Below are 20,364 nucleotides of genomic sequence, written 5' to 3'. Positions count from 1 at the left end.
CAAGTAATTTCAGTGAGCAGAGAGGAGAAGAGATGGCTTTGCTTGAAAACAACAACAAAAATGCAAATGACAAAGCAAGTATGGCCTATTAGGAGAACTTAGGAGAAAAAACTAAAAGTCACTGTTACAGCAGGGCTCTTGAATAAAGGCAGTGGTGATTACAAGAGAAAGCCATGATTTCAATACCAACACAAAAATGTATGAGCAAATATGAGTCGACTCAAAAGTGTGGGTTGTTACAAAACAATAAAAGGTTTGACGGTTACACAGCTCAACATGAACATAGAGCTTTCAGTACATGTAACACAACTATCGCAAACATCCATCCATCCTCTGCCACTTTATTCTCCACATGAGGGTCGCTGTGAGAGCTGTGCCAATCTCAGCTGACATAGGGCGAAAGGTGGTGTCACACTCTGGACAGGTCACCAGTCCATCACAGGGACACATACAGAGACAAAAAACCAACCACTCTGACACTCACACCTACAGTCAATTTAGAGTGTCCAATTTTATCGCGAAAACAAACAAACATTAATAGAAAAAATAAAACATTTTACATGCGCGCTGCTGTTTGATAGCTACGAAGGCACAACTGTTTTTCAACATTTTTCATTAATTGCACACCAGGCTGTATACATTTGTTGTTGAATAAAAGAGAAAAGCATTTTCTTTGGTTAACTGAGTGAGAACTGCCGATGCATTTTAGCTGCTTGTTGTGCACAGCTGTAAGATGAGTAAATTAAAAAAATGATAATAAAAAAGAAAAATCAGATGTCTCCCTTGAACATATGTAAATAAAACGTAAATGTAAAGTGAACCTTCCCTGAGCGAAAGGTTTATTCTATTAAACTGATGTGATACAAGTTCCCTTTTCCTGAACGGTTAAAGAAAGAAGACCCAATACCCTGTGAATATTGGCAACTGACAACGATTTGACTCCTTCCTAAACCATCTTGTGAGAAACACTACCCATTTTGGGACTCCATGTAGTTAGTATCATGTATATTAAACACATACCAAACATTACACATCTACATTACGAGTAACTCCATGAAAATCAAAAAAGTCATAGCACTTTATGTCAGAAATCTGATCACGGCCACAGACACGAAACCTTCTCCATCACCAATTTGAAGCCAGTTGCCACAGATCATGGATAGAAAGAGGCCGAGCAGGTTTAGCCGGTGACAAGTGCGAGTAAGGACAAGGACGGGGGGATGTTGAAGCCTGTTCAGCAGGTTGAAAAATAACAATGCACTTCACATATACTTTTGAAAATCAGACAAATTTGTGTGTTATGTTTCATTCACCAGGGTGATTATGATGAAATCAAAAGTAACCTCACTATTAGTATATAGTAAGTCCATGCAATACCAACAAACATTTTCATCTTGCAAATCTTCAACAGCACTTAAAATGTGTCACTAACCACATTTAAATCACTGAAACACATGAATGTAGACCCTCTGGAACAGATATTATCTTGACTCAGATCACACATTTAAAGTTCTGCCAAGTTCCTAAACACTGCATGTTTCAAGTGGCTGAGAGAGCATGGCGTCGTGGTCCATCATCCAGTCTAGGGTGTAACGTAATTCGGGTTGTATGCAGGCTGGGAAAGGAAGTCTATGTGTGTAGGTGTTGGAGCGTTAGCGCCCGGCTGAGCAGGAGGCTGTAGAGGGTAAGGTGGCTGGCTGGGGGAGAACGCAGCCTGGCTGTAAGGCATCGGGTTGGGAGGGTAGCTTGGACCAACTACGCATAAAAAGAAAACATAACATGAAGATGAAAAGGTTGAAACCATATTGACAGTAACCACAAGCTCCAACTATACACCAGCAGCAGTTATTCCACCCCCGCTTCTGTCTGCAGCTATTTTGAGCCACTAAATTTGCACAATGTGTTCACTGTAATGCATCATGTCCTTACGTAAAAAGCTACTTTTCCATAGCATGCTGTGTTTTTGAAAAAAGTCATACAATCATCTTTGTATAATGTTAACCCTAAAAACGTCAAGAGCTTCATTTCTGCCAATTCTTCCATTTCAGCGATGATGCTTTCTAAAAAAATAAAATCACTTTCAAGCATGCAGCTACTCCAAGAAATAAATGGATTGTTCATCTAAGTCAGGAAATGAAGATAATGAGTGGTTTATAATTCTTCTTCCATCATTTTAATATCAGAAAAGCCGACAAGCATTGAGAAATTAATTGTGACACTATTTTATTTTATAGCTACAGCTGTCACCAACTATCACTCAAGTAACATGCCTTTGACTTGATGATCGGTTGCCATGACAGTCCATACAGACTGACAGAAAAATCCATACTCACTGGCTTCCTGATATGTTGGAGGTGGCCCCGGTGTATATGATTGTCCCTGGTAAGGTGCTGGAGGCATGGGCTGGGCTGCATACCCTGGCTGCACTGGTATGGGCTGGTACGGTGGATACTGAGCCGACTGGTAGGAGTGAGGCTGCGAAGGCATTCCCGTTGGCTGCTGGGGGTAATGCTGAGGACTGGCAGTGACCACTGTTGTGTGAGTGGTAGTGGCTATCACAGCTGTATAAAAAAAAAACAATACACAGAAACGGATGTTAAAATGGTGAATTAGTTGTAATATTTGGGCAAAAGGTCATGATCCTTTGGACCACACTAAATACCCAACTGGGTTAATGGGCAAGGGTTCTACGTACTTGACCAGTATGTTCAACACAGTCAGGAAATTGACAAACACAACGGTTAGTTACAAAGTGTGACAATATTAAAACCAATGAGAAGTTCAGATTTCACACAGAGAAGTTAGCCTCTGTTGCCTAATTAGTTCCGACTTCTTCCACATTGGTGAAATGATGATAACAGAGGTGGAAACAACAAGCTTGTACTCCCATACATTAGTGTCACTAAAATCATTGCTGCGTCATTTTCACTCGAGGACAATGCGGGAAACCACGTGGGTGGAATGTCTGCAGAGACAATGTTTTGGGCAACGCAATTATGTCAAAGGGTGTCCTTAAAACTATAGAAAGATATACAGTATACGTGTGTGTGTCTTCATGTATTTGTACTTTGAGAGGACCAAAACAATCGTACAAACCATACGGAGTGAGGACATTTTGGCTAGTCCTCTTAGTCCGCTTAAGGGGTTAAGACCTGGTTTTATTTAGTTAGAAATGGTATTAGGTTTAGGTTAGGGTAAGGCACTTAATTGTGATGCACAATGTCCGAGGGTCCTCACTATGAATGAAGTGCAAACACGAGTGTGCGTGAGTGCGTCAGTCATTCTCCCACTATGTCTCTTCTATTCTCTCATCAGACTAGTGGGCGTCATCATGACCACTTCCTGTAAATTAGGTGGTTAGTTTTCCCCCACTGTGGTTGTCATGGAAACAATGAGTCACAAGAGGTGGAGCCCTCACATTCCTAGATGTGATCCTTACATGCTGCAGCGCGATTTAGGGAAAAATCACATCCTTGCTCGTGTCAGTGCCTATTCATGCTCTCTGAGAGTGTAGTTGCTGCAAGGCACACACTGAAAATCTGTTTAAATCAAGTGTGTGTCATTAACAACTCTGTCCAGTGGACATGACAAACACACACGCTATCCAGCTGCTTTTTCTCACGAGCGGGAAGACACCCAATCTGAGAGGTGGGTAAGAGGGTAAATGTAAATGATAGCCACTTTACTGAATAGGTGAATATGGCAGCAGGAATAATGAATTCAAAGCAAGAGACGCCACCCACCCACAGAGCAGTGGATCACAGCTGTGTGTCACTGATAGCACAAAGCTCATATAAATGACATGGCGTGGTTCACTGACTGTGTGTGTGCAGGTCATCAAGACTATAGATCATGTTAACTAAAGAGGCCAGTTCATAATTATGTCTGTATGCCTTTTATGCTTATCTCAGTTAAGCACAGAGAACAGTGGCGTGCAGAGGGGGGTAAAGTGGTAAAATCATGAGGAAGTGTACTACTGCCTGCCATTCATTTAAAAAAATATTGTTTCCTAGTGGAGAAAAGTTATACAGCACCCTATAAGACTCTGTGCTGTGTAGGATGTCCATTTATAGGTGTGTGCGAATGTGGGGAAATAATATATAAAAGGCACCTGCCCCACCAGTGCGCAGTGCGTGCCCTTTTAATTTTCACCACTGCCCTTCCAAATGTCTGTACACGCCACTGATAGAGAATCACATGCAAGAACTGTTAAATGAACACATTCTGTCTCAAGAGACACATGTGTTCTAAGATGATTTGTCATTTTTACAAATTATCTTGCCATGTACAAGTAATAAATGAACAGGTGTTCCAATAATCCTTGGTGTGACACCACCTATACTATTCAATAATTTTAAACAGTCATATTTCTGTTACTTGTATCAATAATGGACCATTTTAATTTTGAAAGGCCTTTTGACACATAACCTGATTGTGTGCATACTTCCCTCTTTACTGGAAGAGCAACAGCATGGCTGTTCATAACATTTTCGAAGGGGGAGCAGCATTTGACCCAGTGACACTGAACAGACTGAATACGCTGATAAGGATATCAGGGAAAGTCAGTGCAGCTTATATGAACTGCATGAGGATTACTGTTGAAAACTGTACAGAAACAGGAGCAAATAACACATTTTTGGGGAAAATATTTTCAGCTGTGGTTTGTACAGTGAATGATAACACAACCATGTGTACGGGATTCACTAAAAATACAGCACAAGGTTCATGTTCATTGAACTGAAGGAACATGTCACTCAGTTTACTGTGTAGTGAAATAAGGCCATGAATCTCACACACAGACAATTACTGTCAATTTACCACTGGTTTTGGTATTCGTATCTGTCGACAGTAAGGCAAAACAAGGCATGCTCTAATAAATGTAAGGAACAGTTCCAGATTGCTTGGTCTATGAGCATAATAAAATATAAACAACTGTCTTCTCTATAGGCACCACTCTATGGTATGGTACAATTGGTGTGATCGTCAGTATATCAAGTTTTATTATTAGGGTGAAAACAAAGACTCTGTAACTCTGTAAAATACAGTTAACTGCAGCAGCCTTGTCAAACAGTATACCAAAATGAATGAAATGAAGAAACTGACAGTCCTGGTGAATTAAAAAACACATTTGCAACTGGGATTTTGGGAATATTAAATCAGTATGCATGTGTGTGCTCCAAAATCTGTGTTCTTATAAAGACCGAGGCAACACAGCAGTAATACAAGTCATGTGGTGGGTGGGGCAGCTAGCAAGCCTCAAAATGAGTTCCCTCGTGGTTCTTCTTTGAAAACGAAACTTACTTGCACTCTGATGCACTGGAAACCTGCAAATGTGCAGGAAACCTGCACATGAAGCCACAGAAGCAGCAGCAAAATGGCTATAGACTGTAACCTCTACAAGTCATGCAAGTTATTTGTAACTCAAGTTTTTGCACAAAGAATACCTGACCTGACTAATATGAACATGTGATTTATTGCTTCAGTCATGTTCCCTTTTAAGTGGTGTGTATTTAGAAACCTTTGCTATTCAAATGAATGAGGGGGGAAAAGGCTCCAAGTATTTCAGCATATATTCAGATCAGCTGACACCTAATTTTTGGTAAGTTGACATCTTGCCAACTTGACATCGTTTCAGTTTTACAAACTAATTTCTGGAAATGCCATTTATTACCAACCTCAGTTACATCCTGTTTGGTAAAAGCTTGAAGTTACTTCATGTGCTTTATCAACAGCTGACTGATTGCTGTAGTGTGTAAAAAGTCAAAAGGGGGATTCAACAGTTTCTGTGCATCTTAAGTTAAAGTACGCATTGGATTTAATGCAATAGGCACCACCAGAGTGAAGAGTAAATGACGGATGGTGCTAAATTGTAATTCTTAACAATTGATATATTTATATATTTCAACAAAATCCTCTCATTGTTGTTTGAAGTGCAAAGCAAAATTAGGTTATCCCTCTACGGCTCCTATCTCATACAGATCCAAACTTTGCAAACAAGGTAAAATCTGCGATATAATTTTTTAGGTCAAGCTCCACTTCAATTCTTACCATGTTGTAGATTTTCAAGATTAATAAGAACATTATCACACAAGATACACTAATGGAGGAGGATAAGCGCCTAAAGATATTAATGGAAATAACTTATTAAATTTTTTATTGGCATAAAATGTAAAACAATTCAAAAGAACTGCAGCCATTGCAATTTGTCTAATTAACCCTAACCCTAATCAGCACATTACATTACAATAAAATTATCAAATCATATTGATGAAATAGCCTCGCTCCATTTTCTGATAACTGTCAGATCAGGGCGCTCTACGACATACACCAATTAGGATTAAGCTGAAAAACTGGTAAACAATACAGACAAATAATACTAAAAGGATTGATACTGTCAACTACAAGTCATCTTCTGGTACGTATATCATCATACCACACTTAACACTGCTCCTAAAAAGCTGAACTATCACTTTAAGATCTTTATTATCCCTGTAATTACTTTAACAGTAGCACTGTACTGTCCACACACTGACAGGTCAAATGACAAAATAACACCCTTCTTACATGCCTCTACATAAGAGCAATATGACTCATCAGTAGAGCTGCAACTAACGATTATTTTCATAATCGATTAATCTGTCGATTATTTTCTCGATTAATCGATGAATCCTTTGGTCCATAAAATAACCATAAAAAATGTTGATCTGTGTTCGTCAGACCTGGAAATGATGATGTTCTCAAATGTCTTGTTTTGTCCAGAAACCAAAATGATTGACTTTTAATGATTAATTTGTTATCCAGAGCAAAGAAATTAAGAAAATATTCATATTTAAGAAGCTTAAAAAATCAGAAATCTTGTTTTAATCATGAAAAAAGCTTCAAACCGATTAATCGATTATCAAAATAGTTGTCGATAAATTTAGTAATCGATTAATAATCAATTCATTGATTAATTGTTTCAGCTCTACTCATCAGAAGTTTTTTTCTCAGAAGAGGTTTTGGTCTTTAATATGTGGCTAATAAACATTGGGACTACTTAAGAACAATGCCAAACCAAATAAAGTCAAAGCCTACCATATGTGTGAACGCATGAGTAGAGATTCATTTTGAGTCCCTGAAACAATGGCTACTGCAAACATCACACACATTCCTGAAGGGTTACTTACGTTGTGGTTTGCGGCACATTTTGTATAAGCAGCAGCAGGGGCAGATGCAGCAGGTGATGATGATGAACAGAAAAATAATTACTGAAGAAACAGCAACGCTCACGGACATCGCCGAAGATGAATTCACATAACCAGTCAATGTGTTACTAAAAAAAGAAACACAAGACAAGATCAATCAAAACAACTCTCATGATGCAATTACTTTACTGAGACTGAGTGATGTACAGTGAATCCTACATCATGGGCAAAAAGATAAGTACAAGCTGGCATTCGATGACTGGGTTAGTCATAATATTGCTGTTCTTCCTGGTTCACATAAACGCCATACTGGTGGTCGCACACAGAAAAACACTACTTCCTGTTCCATGACTGCATTAACTCTGAGGGACAGGGAGAACACACATATCAAGCAGAGAAGAAAATAGCTCACCATTTTAGTTGTCTGTCCTCAGTGATTCGCAAGGAGGTAAAACGACAACAGTATCTCTCACGGCAGCTACCGCAGCAAAATTCATTTCGGCACTCCTGGTAGCGGTTGTATTTTTGAAATGCATCTTCGTAGGCCAGACAGTCAGAGTCATCCGCTGTAACACAAAAAGGACAAAGAAAACATTGGAAAAATGAATGGGAAAGAGGAGGTAAGACCACTGAAGACCATGGTCCTGTCCAAACCTGGTATTAAGAAGGAGGTTCATCATACTGTACATAGTTCACATCAGAAAAAGAAAAATAAGAGAAGTGAAAGAATACTTTGTGTTCATTGTGAAAAATTAGTGGTTCAGAAACATCAGCTGGGTAGGGGCTCCTTCACTGTTGCCACAGATGCATTGGTGTTCACACTGTTTAAAATGGTGTTGCCATCGAAAGTAGACGATGGTAGTAGTTTTATGTATCTATCACAAGCCCGTTTCAGCTCTACATTGTTGCACCACGCATTGTGTTTTCAATGTAGTGCGGAGTATTTTCTCTCCCACATGCCATGTAGTGTTTCCTCATGCACTCTAGATGTGTTTTTTTTTGAGTGAATGTTTGTGTGTGGAGTGGTGAAACTGTGGAAACTGAATTGCCCAAGTGTGTCCTTAATGCATCAATGCGTCTTGAGAACATTCACACCTGTACTTACAGCTGTCCACTTGTGCTCAGAACACTCACGATGGGTATTAATACCAGGTATGAATGGTATTAGAATAATAACACTAGAATAATAAATGAGACACACACAAGCCTCAATGTGCCCACATTTACTTTAGAAGTATATTAGCTCTGCGGATTCTATAGGAGAATCCAAAAAAGTTAAAACAAGCAAAAAATAGACAAAAATGTTGTACTTTTACACAAAAGAGCCTTCACAAAGTTCAACTTGCAGTGAAAAATGTATTGCAATAATTTGGTGATTAGACCATTATCTTTGTTGTTCTAAGTCGTGGTCCTGAAAAAAAGATGTAATATGGGTCCTTTTTTAAATTTGTGAATTTGCTTCTTTACTTCAGGTTTTAAATCACAAAAAAGCAATTTTACTATGTTGGATTTTGCTAAATTATAGCAGGCAATTTACCTGTGTGGGTACAGTCTTAAACAGGCATATTCAAAGTCTATTTTATGTATTAGTTGTATGTATTATTTATGCCAGGGATGGCCTGGGACAGAAAATGGGCCTGGTCGCATGTCGTCACCATTAGATCAGCTGGTAAGGAGTTGCGCTTTTAAACCAGCGTCCAGGGTTTGCATACCAGACATGACAGACAGACAAATACGCGTATTCCCCTCTTGTTATGTCATCGGACTCCAGATGTTAACGAAAGGCATTTGTTCAATCCTGCATGGCTTGGATTTGGTTGCATTGCCATATGAAAATGATAATTGTGACAATGAAAATAAAATTATTACAACACAGTGCATTTGTATGTAACTTTTACTGTTAAAAAAAAGGTCTGAAGGGAATCTGAGATCCGAGAATCTTTACATTATCACCCCTGGTCTAAAACAATGGACTAACACATAACAGTATTTTAGGGAAGTGTTGAATCAACAACTGCTGCCTGTGGTGTTGTTACAGGTTTTGTTCACATTCACTTCTCTACACTTGTTGGCCAATTTAGTAGACACAACAAACAAAATCTAAAACTAATCCTACCTTCATGAAGATTACAGTGTTCAGGTTAAAGACTGTTGCGTAGCACTCACTAAGAGATGTCTTCAGCATTGTATCCAACCTGTCTCAATGAAGCCAGATTAAACAAACGTAACACCTCTTGTATACACACTATGTTTGAACATCAATGTTCTGATATTAGGCTGAGGAAGACAGTGTGGTTTAAATACCCACTGCCATACAAATGACATTTTTATTACCTTAACCTGAACAAGCTTTGATGATGTACTGACAAGAAGCAATAATCCGGTTTGGGTTAAAATAATGTGGATTATTCGGATCATATTAGTCATTTAATTAGTCTTAATCGGATTAGTATATCCTATTGGGAGTTTTCACAGCAATGGATGTGAGTCATAACCAGACTATGCTCTGTAACACGTGAACGGGATCACGAATGGAACATTCTCACAGCGACTCATGTACAAATAAATAAAGGTCAACAGGCAGACAATTGGCGCCTGTCAGTGTCCAAATAAAGGTATCCAAGGACCACACAGTCGAATCAACAATGCAGAAAAAAAGAAATGATTATGTATTTTTAAAAGTTAATTTACGTTGGAGTGCATAGACTGTAATAAACGTGGGATTTTTAAGACAACAAATGTTGTTAATGATGTTAAGACATATTCTATTTAAAGTGACGACATTTTTTCATTTTTATAGTATTACCAAAACATCGATCATCAACAGCTAACAGACTTCCGAGACGGTACATCTCTTTGTAATATAACGATTCTTGCGACCAAAAATGGCCTTTAAGTCATAAAAGAGCAGCTGAATTCGGCTGTTTTTTCCAAATGCTAGTTGAGACAAACTCATATAAAGACAATAACGAACGGTAAACCAACAAACGACCAGCTCTCGGTGGGCAAACTGACATCGCCCTGGTTTTTGACACCGGTTTGTACTTGTATCATACGTGTCGACTGTTCACACGCAGTTCACGACGCAACGAGAACGAAAAACGACCAGCAAGACCCTATTTAATGTTTTAAAATCAAACTTACCGGACACCGACGGAGCCAGAATCGCACATAATACCAGCCATACAACAACACTGCACAGGCCCGACGCCATGGCTGAACACAGATTCCCGGATTCAGGCAGTGAAGTGGGAATCTCCAACGACGGCTGGGGGGAGGAGCCTAACCACTGACGCAAAGATCGTCTGTGCACTGTGTGTGCGTGTGTGTACATCTTTAGGAGGCCGTGTAGACCAATTGTCAAACAAACCTATCTTTCTGAGGACATGTTGACCTTGTGAGGACATTTTGTCTGGTAAATACAACTTTAACAGGCTATTTGAGGATTAAGAACCTGGTTTTAGGGTTAGGGTTAGAATTAGGTTTCGGGTAAGTGGTAACATGAGCAAGTTAAACTGAAGGGGAAACAGCAATAATATATACGTCAATAAATTTTAAGTTTAAAGTTTAAAGCTTTAAAAATAATAGTTGGTGTTAAAAACACCTGCCACGGTTTATTATTGCAGCTTATTTATTCATATTTTAAGCATAAAAGGGATTTAATAACCACATGAGACCAGTGTTATAATGAAACGAAGTACAAATAATTTGTTACTGTACAAAATTCACAGATCTGTACTTTACTTTATTTGTATTTCTAGCAACTTTTACTTTTACTCCACTACATTTCCTCTAACTGTCTTTGTTACTCGTTACTACCAAATAAAATCAGATCGGTTGGTAATTGTCTGTATTTATATAGCGCTTTTATAGTCTTCATATAGTCTTCCATTCAGCCATTCACACATCTTTCATATCCAACATGGGGTTAAGTTTTATTGCTCAAGGACACGTGTAGACATGTATTCATAACCTCCCATGACCTGCCAGTTGAAAGAAGACTTGCCCTACCACTGAGCCACCATTGCTCAATCCTTACTCCTCACTTTTTTAATACTTTTACTTCTAAAACTTAAGTACATTTGATATCAGAAAATTAGTTCTGATAAAGACAGGTGATTTTAATTCTCCTCAGATGAAGCTGAACATGCAGATTTGGGGCCCCCAAACATAGCAGGAAACAATGTGTGTTCTTTTACTTGTGAGAACCATTAAATGTATAAACCACAGGACATTTTGGCTGGTTCTCACATTCTGTCACCTTCTAAAATGAATGATGAGATGTAACAAGATCACTTTATTTAGTTGTGCCCATTTTTGTGTTTATAAGCAAACGTTACTTGACTTTGCAAATGTTTTCCCATATATCGAGGATCTTTTCTGTCTATGTAACATCCTTGAAATTGAGGCCCCACAATATTATTTTAACTTCACCCATAATATAGAGCTGCTACTCATTGATGTGGCATCTGAGGTCAGATCGTGGTGATGATAATGCTCACATTTCTGTCATATTGTGGGCTTCTGTGCCTAATGTGCAGATTCTTTGTAATGACCGTCTCCAAAGGACTGGCATAAAAGACATTAGTAAAGTAAACATGTTGCCAATGACCAAGAGACGGAATCTCACGTTTGGACAAGTTTTAATCTTGCAAGATGGAGCCGTTACAGTGCAACACAGTTTGAATGCTACAGAGAAGTGCTTCTTTTATCCCCCTCTCCCAGACGTACTTCTGTACTTTCCCCTCACATGATTATTGTACACTAGACAATACTAAAATTAAAATCATGAACATATAAGTCATGAGTTTATAAGTGTAACAAAAGGTAAGTGCATGATAGTTCAACGATTCGCAGAAGGGTGTACAATTTCATAACATACATATTTTTATTGTTTACTTAAAGTGAAAGAAGCCATCTACATTAACCTAGAGAAACCATGCCTGGGTCACAGGGGGTGAACAACCTGCATTTAGTCTAACAACTCTATTGACAGGTTTAAGGGGTTTAGTCAGAAGTGAAGAAGCATCTTGGATGAGAGGTGAAATGTCTTCTAACCTAACTCAAGCATGTCCAGTTGCCTACAGCTAAATATGGAGGATAATATCAGAAATTCCAGCATGCTACATGCCATATCTGCTTTTAACACAGAGACTGGTGATTTATACAGTACAATGTAGTGAGGAGTGTCCTGACCTCTACATTGGTGAAACCAAACAGCCTCTGTATAAATGCATGTTAATGTCCAAACTCAGCTGTCCATCAACATCTTAAAACAGGGGACCCTTTTGGGGATGAGGATGCTCACATGCTAACTCTACAATATGTTAACCTGGAGAAACCATTACTCAACAGAGGAGGTTGACACATATCAGCCACCTACAATAGTGTCCTGAGCTCTCTTCCAAAAAGTATTAACAAGCAAACACAAAATAACAACAACAGTGAAGTCCAACACCCACAATAGCAGACTCACAAAACTGAAACTGGGAAAGGTGGAAGATCTGCTTTGTTCAACTTAACGACTCTCTAGGTATCAGCCTCAGAGGTTAAATATCTGGTTCTTCCCACTAGTTATTCATAGGTGAAGAAGCCTCTTGGATGAGAGGGGGAATGTCTTCAACTCAACTCAAGCAAACCCAGTCGCCCACAGCCAACTACTGAAGAAGATCATGACCTGGATGACTGAGAACCTTCACCGACACAATGCCTTAAAAGACCTGCAGAGGGCAGCAAAACACCATAGCTGTCACTTTCCATCCACGTTGCGTTCAGTCAGATAGATTTGTTTCCTCATTCAGCTAATAATAACAACAATTCAGGATCGATGTAGTGTATTATTCTGCGTTCATTGAGTCAAACCATTGTACAAATAGGACTGTTTATTTACCCATTACAATGTGCATTTATGCGTTTATAAGCCTCTATAGCGTGTAGTTATTTCTGGAAGCTTCCACTCTCTGTGGTGTGTACTATTTTACACACAGACTTCCGGCAGCTCCGCTGGACTGTCTCTGTTTCAACACCTGGGGTCGTAAGTTTACACTGTAGTGCACTAGTATTATTTCATTTCCTCAGCTGACATTTCATTTCACCTCGTGTTTGTCAACAAAGACATCAGTGTGGAATTTACTTTTTGAGTTTCCAGGGAGTGTTGTGTTTTTATTTCCGTATTGGCCATGGATTTAGTGATGTGATGCATTTTCATTTTCATTTCATTAGTAAAAGTATTGACTAACGCTTTGCAAAAAAAAATATATTGTGTCTTTATCAGTCTAATATCTGACATTAAGGCTCATATTATAGTGGCTTTTTTAAAATTGCAAAGTAAAACCAACGAAATTGAAGCCTGAATGACGTGCGAACATGTCTGTGACGTACTAGAACATGTTCTCGCGAGACTTCCGTTCGGCGCTTGCTTTTATAAGCTCCGGCAACTCCAAGTCCTCTTCGTTCGTCCTCAGTGCAGGATAACGACTGTGCCCTCCTGTCACCAACGAAAAGCAAGGCGCGTTATCAGTTTGACGTCACATTGTCGTCGCGGCTATTACAGTGTCCACTACACGACTGATAGAGAGAATTACGCCTTCAACTGTGGGGTTTTTCAGAGGTAAGTTCGCCTTCTTCTCGGCACCACCTTCACTTCTGGTTACTGCTTCTGGGCTAATGCTAGAAGACTAGCTAAGGTTAAATCCGAGGTGAGGTGAAACAAGAGTCACGAGTAGCAAATCGGACCTCGGTTTCTATTATTTTCTTAAGCAAAATTATACATTATTAAATATATATAATTTGTGATTTATTGATACAAGTATTATTAAAATCACGTTGTTTGAAACGGAGTAATAATGATGCTGACTAAATTGTTAATAACATTCAATTGCGTTAATGCCAGCTCCTTGTACAATGTTAGCTTCTAATAACACCACGTGCTTTTTAAGGCGGTGTTTTCCAATATAATTGTATTCATTATATGTGTCGTAACATTTCTGTTCGATCAGACCAGAATATGTCTCAGCAGATGTTTACAGTGTAAACAGCAGTGAGGGGACACATTGATAGACCGAGGCAAAGAGAATCACAAAGACAGTTAAGATTATCCCCAGAACAAAGTTTTTGGGTCGTTACAAGCCTTAGTCTATATAAGCGTAAATACTTTATGTACATGGGTCGTCGAACTTTTCCCGGAAACGTGGAAGGAGTATTACGTATGACTGATTACGCGGTTTAGGAATGTAGAGTTGGCTCCAACTTGGGGGAGGGTATATCTTGGTTATGATACGTAATTTTCATCTTTACGCAATCACATTTTTTTACATAATAATTACAGAGCAACGGCCACACGCCTGTTCTTTGTGAAGTTTATACGGTGAAATAAATAAATAATTGAAACTTGGTGGATATATGAAACACAAGCGTAAAAACGATTATTCTAACTGACGTAGAGCTGTGGTGTTTCAGCATCAGCTGGTAGATTCTCCCTCAGGCTTAAGTTTTGTCAACTACTTTTCTTTGTCATATGCCATGATCTGAAAAAATGAGTCCTTCTATGTTACCACACTGGGCTGTAGAGAGGTAGAACTGTGATATTTCATTTTGTCTTCTGTGTTCTTGGATTTTAACCATCACTTAGTTGGTTACTTGTGCACATATGTGATAGGTTTTAAGCATATGTTTCAATATAGTTTTAACTTTGCCATTTAGATCTCTGGACAATCATCTTCAAAACTGCTGATCATGGATGTAATTTTGCGTCGCTGCCCATTCCTGGCTCGTGTGCCCCAGGCCTTCCTCCAGCAGACCAAAGCGTCTCTGGTGGTTTACGCCCAGCGATGCCCTGTCATGATGGAGCTGGCCTCAAAACCTATGGCCCCATCAATGGCACGGGCCCTCTGTTCATCCTCCTCTAACCACCAGAAGACTGAGGGCACCATGTCAACTGTTGAAGGTGAGGGTGATGAAGAGGAAATGTATAACTTTTGAAGCTGTATATCTAAGATTTACTATGTAGCAATGTTATGTGAAATGGCAAAATAGCTATTTTCTTTGTTGATGATAAACCTTGTCCACTTGTAGGCCCCAAAGTGGAGCCCAGCCTGCCTGCTGGTCACCCTGTGCCTCCCTCTGGCCAGACAGGGGCTTCCAAATGCCCTTTCCTGTCTGCCGAGATGAGTCAGAAGACCAGCACTGTGGTCCGCCAAGTCGGACTGGAGTTCCAAGAGGATGTTCAAGAAGTTCGCACTGTTCAGAAAGGTCAGAGTTGTTTTGAAATTGGTATTGCTATGGTATTGACTCGGAACATTTCACTGTGTGTCACTGTGTAACATAAACATGTGACAAATTAATCCTTGAATTTTAGTCATTATATAGTTCATAATGTAATACTGTTGTGTTTTTCCCTCCTTTTTTCAGAAGTGTCCTCTGCCCAGTTGATGCAGTCCTCCTTGGCCAGTTCCACCAAGGGAAGTGGAGAGGAGCAAACTGATCTGATGAAGACTCTCCTGAAACAGCGACCGAAAATGATCTCCCATTTGCTGCAAGACAACTTGCCAGGCACTAGTAAGTTTTATTTTCATTTATGTTTATATTTTATTTTTCTCGGACATTGTATTCAAATGTAAATGTGACATGAAATTCTTTAATTCCTTTTTTTGTGAAACTGGCAGTATGTTTTTTTTAGTTTTTTTTTAGTTTTTTAATACAATGAAATGAGACTTTCACCATGTTAGAAATGTCTTCATCGTCCATTGAGCCACATCAAGCAAGCTGTGTCTTCCTGTTCTGACAGTGTCCCGCTTCCAGTATGATGAATTCTTTGAGAAGAAGATAGAAGAGAAGAAGAGTGACCACACTTACCGCGTTTTTAAGACTGTGAACCGTCTGGCCTATGAGTTCCCCATGGCGGAAGACTTCACTGGCTCTCTGGCTGAAAAGAGGGAGGTGTCTGTGTGGTGCAGCAACGACTACCTGGGCATGAGTCGACACCCTCGAGTCACACAGTCTATAATGTGAGTATTGGTGGGGTTGTTGGTGTGTTTGATGAATGAAAAAAAATGTACCTTTTGTCCGTCTCTCATATTCAGTTGTGTTACCATGTGAAGAAGCAATTTTCTTTCTTACGTCTTTGTCTTCTCTGATTCGTCTGTATTTCTGCATTCCACTGGGAATGCAGAGAGAAAAACACTCAACAAAGATGAGACACAGTACGTGATAATTGAATGCAACCAGAGACTCTGACTTTTGTTTGTGTGGGTCTAGAAGAGTGTTATTTGGCCATAGTTCACAATAACCCTCATGGGCTCCAGTGAAGGTGTTATGTTCAGCTTGTTTGAGCCTGCCCAGATCTTGTTTCCCGTGTTGCACTGACACCCTTTTATTTAAGGTACAATTTAGCACGAAAGACTCTCTAGTGTTTAATTATGTAAAAAGGTCGATGAATAGTAGTCTTATATTTTCCCAAACGCTCATGTGGTTTTAAGTTTGTGCCATTTACTTTTTATATTTTTGTCCTCAGGGAAACTTTACGAAAGCATGGGTCAGGAGCAGGAGGCACCAGGAACATTTCTGGAACCAGTAAATTTCACGTGGAACTGGAACAAGAACTGGCTGACCTCCACAACAAGGACGCTGCGCTGCTCTTCACCTCCTGCTTTGTGGCAAATGACTCCACCCTCTTCACCCTCGCCAAGATGCTACCTGGTACTTAACATTTGTTCTAACATGTGAAATGTGTTGGATAACATGGGTCATTCAAATGTGAACTAGTCAATGTATGATGCACTTTTTTTTTTTTAACATTTCTATTCCTGTGTATCCTGAACCTTTTAGGTTGTGAGATCTACTCTGATTCAGGCAACCATGCCTCCATGATCCAGGGCATCAGAAACAGTGGTGCGAAAAAATTTATTTTCCGCCACAATGACGCGGCCCATCTCCGGGAGATGTTGCAGAAGGGAGACCCAAACAAACCAAAGATAGTAGCCTTTGAGACCGTCCATTCCATGGATGGTTAGTGATGGTCATACATCCCTTATGTTATGAATACCTCCCTATTTGATGATTCAAAATGTAACAAAACCCAGAATTTTGATCTAAACTGACCTGTCCTGATTGACTAAACCTTTTCTCCCTTGTCATCTTTTAATGACACAGGTGCTGTGTGTCCACTGGAGGAGATGTGCGATTTGGCCCACGAGTTTGGTGCCATCACCTTCGTAGACGAGGTTCATGCAGTGGGCTTGTATGGCGCCAGAGGAGGGGGCATTGGAGACCGGGATGGTGTCATGCACAAGATGGATATCATCTCAGGGACACTAGGTGAGCATGTATTCTCTGCTCTATTGTGTTATATATGTGACACGAGCTCTGTGGTAGAGTGAGTTTTATAGAGACAAGACACTCAACAATGTTGCTCCTGACAGCTGTGCCAGCAGCGTGTGAATGGGTATGACAGATGAAATAATAGGGAATGTGCTGCACGTAGATGTGCTGTATGAAAGTGAGTGAATGGTAAAACTGTAGTGTAAAGCAGCTTTAAGTGGTCATGAAGACCAGAACGTTGCTATACAAAAATAGACCATTTATTAGTTGTATTATTGACTTTATTTCCTTTATTTGCTTTATATAAAGTGTATATGTAAGAAACCAACGCTCAGTAATTAGAGCACTGGTAGATCTCTGATTTGTTGTTTTTCTCAGGATAAGATTTGACACAATATATGCCAGAGGGCTCAAAGAAGCTGGAGCAGCTCTGCTGTTGCTAGGAGACTGTGGGCTCCTGTTGCACATATTGAATTACTCTCCTCTCCTCCCCTGTGTGTTGCTGTCAAGCTGAGGGGACAATTATTTCTAACTGAGAGCTCCTCATCTCGTACTCATGCAGCCCCTTTCATGTCATGTCTTTTTCCAGGAAAGGCCTTTGGCTGCGTGGGAGGCTACATCGCGAGTACGACTGCCCTGGTGGACATGGTGCGTTCCTACGCAGCTGGGTTTATCTTCACCACCTCTCTGCCCCCAATGCTGTTGGCTGGAGCCAGGCAGTCCATCCAGGTTCTCAAAGGGGAAGAGGGCCGCGCACTGAGACGCAAACACCAGCGCAACGTCAAGCTGCTCAGACAGATGCTGATGGACTCGGGACTTCCTGTGGTGCACTGTCCCAGCCACATCATCCCAATCCGGGTAATGATTTTGATTTAATCTGGACTGTACATACAACCACATTACAATATTTACAAAAAACCCACACACACACACTCGTATATACTGTATTTTGTTTTTATTATTATTATTTTATTTTTTAGGTATCGGATGCAGAGAAAAACACACTGGTGTGTGACCTCATGATGAGCCGCCACAACATTTACGTGCAGGCAATCAACTATCCCACTGTTGCCAGGGGAGAGGAGCTCCTGCGTATCGCTCCAACGCCTCATCACACTCCAGAGATGATGAAATATTTTGTTGGTAAGATCTGATAATATGAATATGCATTCAGTGAGATTCGCGTAGATTAAAGCAGCTCCAACCAGTTGTTAAAACACTTTCGCTTACATCATGGCTGCTGTGACCGACTGTAGCTTTGTTAACGTTGAATCAACCTCCTCTTTCCTGTTTTCCCTCTTCAGAGAGGCTGGTGCACACATGGAAGGAGGTTGGCCTGGATCTGAAGTCACACTCAACGGCTGAGTGTACATTCTGTCAACAGCCGCTTCACTTTGAGGTGATGAGCGAGCGTGAAAAGTCTTACTTCAATGGCCTCAGTCATCAAATCTCAGCCTGCGCGTAACACTGCTCACAGCTGCTGGCTCGATATGGCACATATATTCACAATACCCATTCCTCTATCACTGTCATAGAATGTATTAATTATCTTTCTAAGTCCTTCTTCACAAATTATTTAAAGTATATTCTATGATCAGATGCTCTATATATGCCAATTAAAGTTTGAGAAATAAAGAACCATTGTCTCGTTTTTTGTTTTTTTTTAAAAAAACATCAACTGTGGGGTTTGCCTTGTTGAAAAATGGGAAATAGATTTCTAAGGCAATGTGCATTAAACAAATTAAATTCAGACGGTTGAACTGCTAATTAAATTACATTCTCTCAACCGGGTTACCGCTGCCATGACAACCATGCGGATGAATCAGATTAGAAGTCAGACGATGCTGAGAGGCAGATGACCCCTGAAATATTTTTTATGTAACGGTAAAAAAACTGGGTCTGAACAACTGACTCAACGTGTAAGAAGGGACAAATCTTTGTGTCGCAGTGGTGGTGTTAGTCACCCAATTATGTTTGGTCCACTGGCCTACTTGTGTTTCCAGGACACACACAAAAACAGTTTTGTGCTCCTAAGCACGAGGAATCATGCCAGTTTCTTATTATTTTGATAAATATTCTTACTTATACATACTTATTTGTATAAGATGAATGAGTGAAGATGAATTAATAGAGTGTAATCCTAGCAAATGGTTGAAATATGATGCAACATGCAACGGATTGATTGAATCAAAATAGAGGATTTGCACGTCCTGCAGTGATCGGGGTGAAATCTAGCTCTGTTTGTGCCTGATAGACCCACTAACCCACTGTCCTGTGAATTCAGGTAGAGATGACATAAATGCTGCTATGATACTTCAGATGACCCAGATCCACAAAATAAGAGGACACGCTGGTCACCACGGTGCAAAGCTCTCGAGCCTCGAGACGATGTAATCGTTTCGATGTTCTGTTCAGACTGATTCATAGTTTCTGTAATTTAAACCTCATGATGAATCATTTTGAGGGTTCACATCGTGTTTGGGAGATTATCGATGTCAGTTTCCCAAGCATGAACATGTTGTAAGAACCCACAGTTGCCTCATGAGGCGCAGAACTAACATGGAAATGGAAGTGAGACACAACAGTTACAATCGTCACTGAGAATTTGTATAAAGTAACTTCTGCTTTTGAGTTGACTCATATGTGTGAGTGTGTGAGCTGTCTGTAACACCACATTTATGGGAATCTAGTAAATGGTTGTTTGTCTCACCTGCTCGTTACATAGCAGCATTTTAATTTATAAATGAGCTTCACATATACACAGTATGTTTTTATTTATTTACTAAAATCATCGAGGGTATTAAGAGATTTACAAATGAGATGTTAATGGTAAAGAAAATGTGTTTCGCATCAGTGAATTGGA

The 20,364-nt window shown here is 39.8% G+C and overlaps 2 protein-coding genes across 2 annotated transcripts; one reads left to right on the top strand and one right to left on the bottom strand.

Moving 5' to 3' along the window:
• Window positions 1–215: 215 nt before the first annotated feature.
• Window positions 216–10,457, bottom strand: LOC122768645 (protein shisa-5-like). Its single transcript, XM_044024800.1, has 5 exons — window positions 10,329–10,457; window positions 7,597–7,750; window positions 7,167–7,312; window positions 2,334–2,561; window positions 216–1,755 (listed from the first exon to the last, which is right to left on the bottom strand). The coding sequence occupies exons 1-5, from the start codon at window positions 10,396–10,398 to the stop codon at window positions 1,583–1,585; spliced, it is 771 nt and encodes a 256-aa protein (XP_043880735.1). The 5' UTR covers window positions 10,399–10,457; the 3' UTR covers window positions 216–1,582.
• A 3,164-nt stretch (window positions 10,458–13,621) lies between these two features.
• Window positions 13,622–19,139, top strand: alas1 (aminolevulinate, delta-, synthase 1). Its single transcript, XM_044024880.1, has 11 exons — window positions 13,622–13,794; window positions 14,886–15,129; window positions 15,258–15,434; window positions 15,594–15,740; window positions 15,970–16,189; window positions 16,696–16,880; window positions 17,010–17,189; window positions 17,334–17,498; window positions 18,091–18,359; window positions 18,482–18,644; window positions 18,806–19,139. The coding sequence occupies exons 2-11, from the start codon at window positions 14,919–14,921 to the stop codon at window positions 18,964–18,966; spliced, it is 1,878 nt and encodes a 625-aa protein (XP_043880815.1). The 5' UTR covers window positions 13,622–13,794; window positions 14,886–14,918; the 3' UTR covers window positions 18,967–19,139.
• Window positions 19,140–20,364: the final 1,225 nt, after the last annotated feature.

This window comes from Solea senegalensis, linkage group LG4 (assembly GCF_019176455.1).
Source record: "Solea senegalensis isolate Sse05_10M linkage group LG4, IFAPA_SoseM_1, whole genome shotgun sequence".
NCBI classification, from domain to species: Eukaryota; Metazoa; Chordata; class Actinopteri; order Pleuronectiformes; family Soleidae; genus Solea; species Solea senegalensis.
Note: the sequence above shows the minus strand (reverse complement) of the source record. Positions and strands in the feature narration are given on the sequence as shown.

Excerpts from the sequence above, each read along its gene's own strand:
- LOC122768645 (XM_044024800.1), bottom strand. The coding sequence starts at position 10,398 with ATGGCGTCGGGCCTGTGCAGTGTTGTTGTATGGCTGGTATTATGTGCG. Across the intron at positions 7,313-7,596 it reads GAGGACAGACAACTAAAATG|TAACACATTGACTGGTTATG; the intron begins GTGAGCTATTTT and ends TTCTTTTTTTAG. Across the intron at positions 2,562-7,166 it reads AATGTGCCGCAAACCACAAC|CTGTGATAGCCACTACCACT; the intron begins GTAAGTAACCCT and ends TTTTTTATACAG.
- alas1 (XM_044024880.1), top strand. The coding sequence starts at position 14,919 with ATGGATGTAATTTTGCGTCGCTGCCCATTCCTGGCTCGTGTGCCCCAG. Across the intron at positions 15,741-15,969 it reads AGACAACTTGCCAGGCACTA|TGTCCCGCTTCCAGTATGAT; the intron begins GTAAGTTTTATT and ends CTGTTCTGACAG. Across the intron at positions 17,499-18,090 it reads TATCATCTCAGGGACACTAG|GAAAGGCCTTTGGCTGCGTG; the intron begins GTGAGCATGTAT and ends GTCTTTTTCCAG.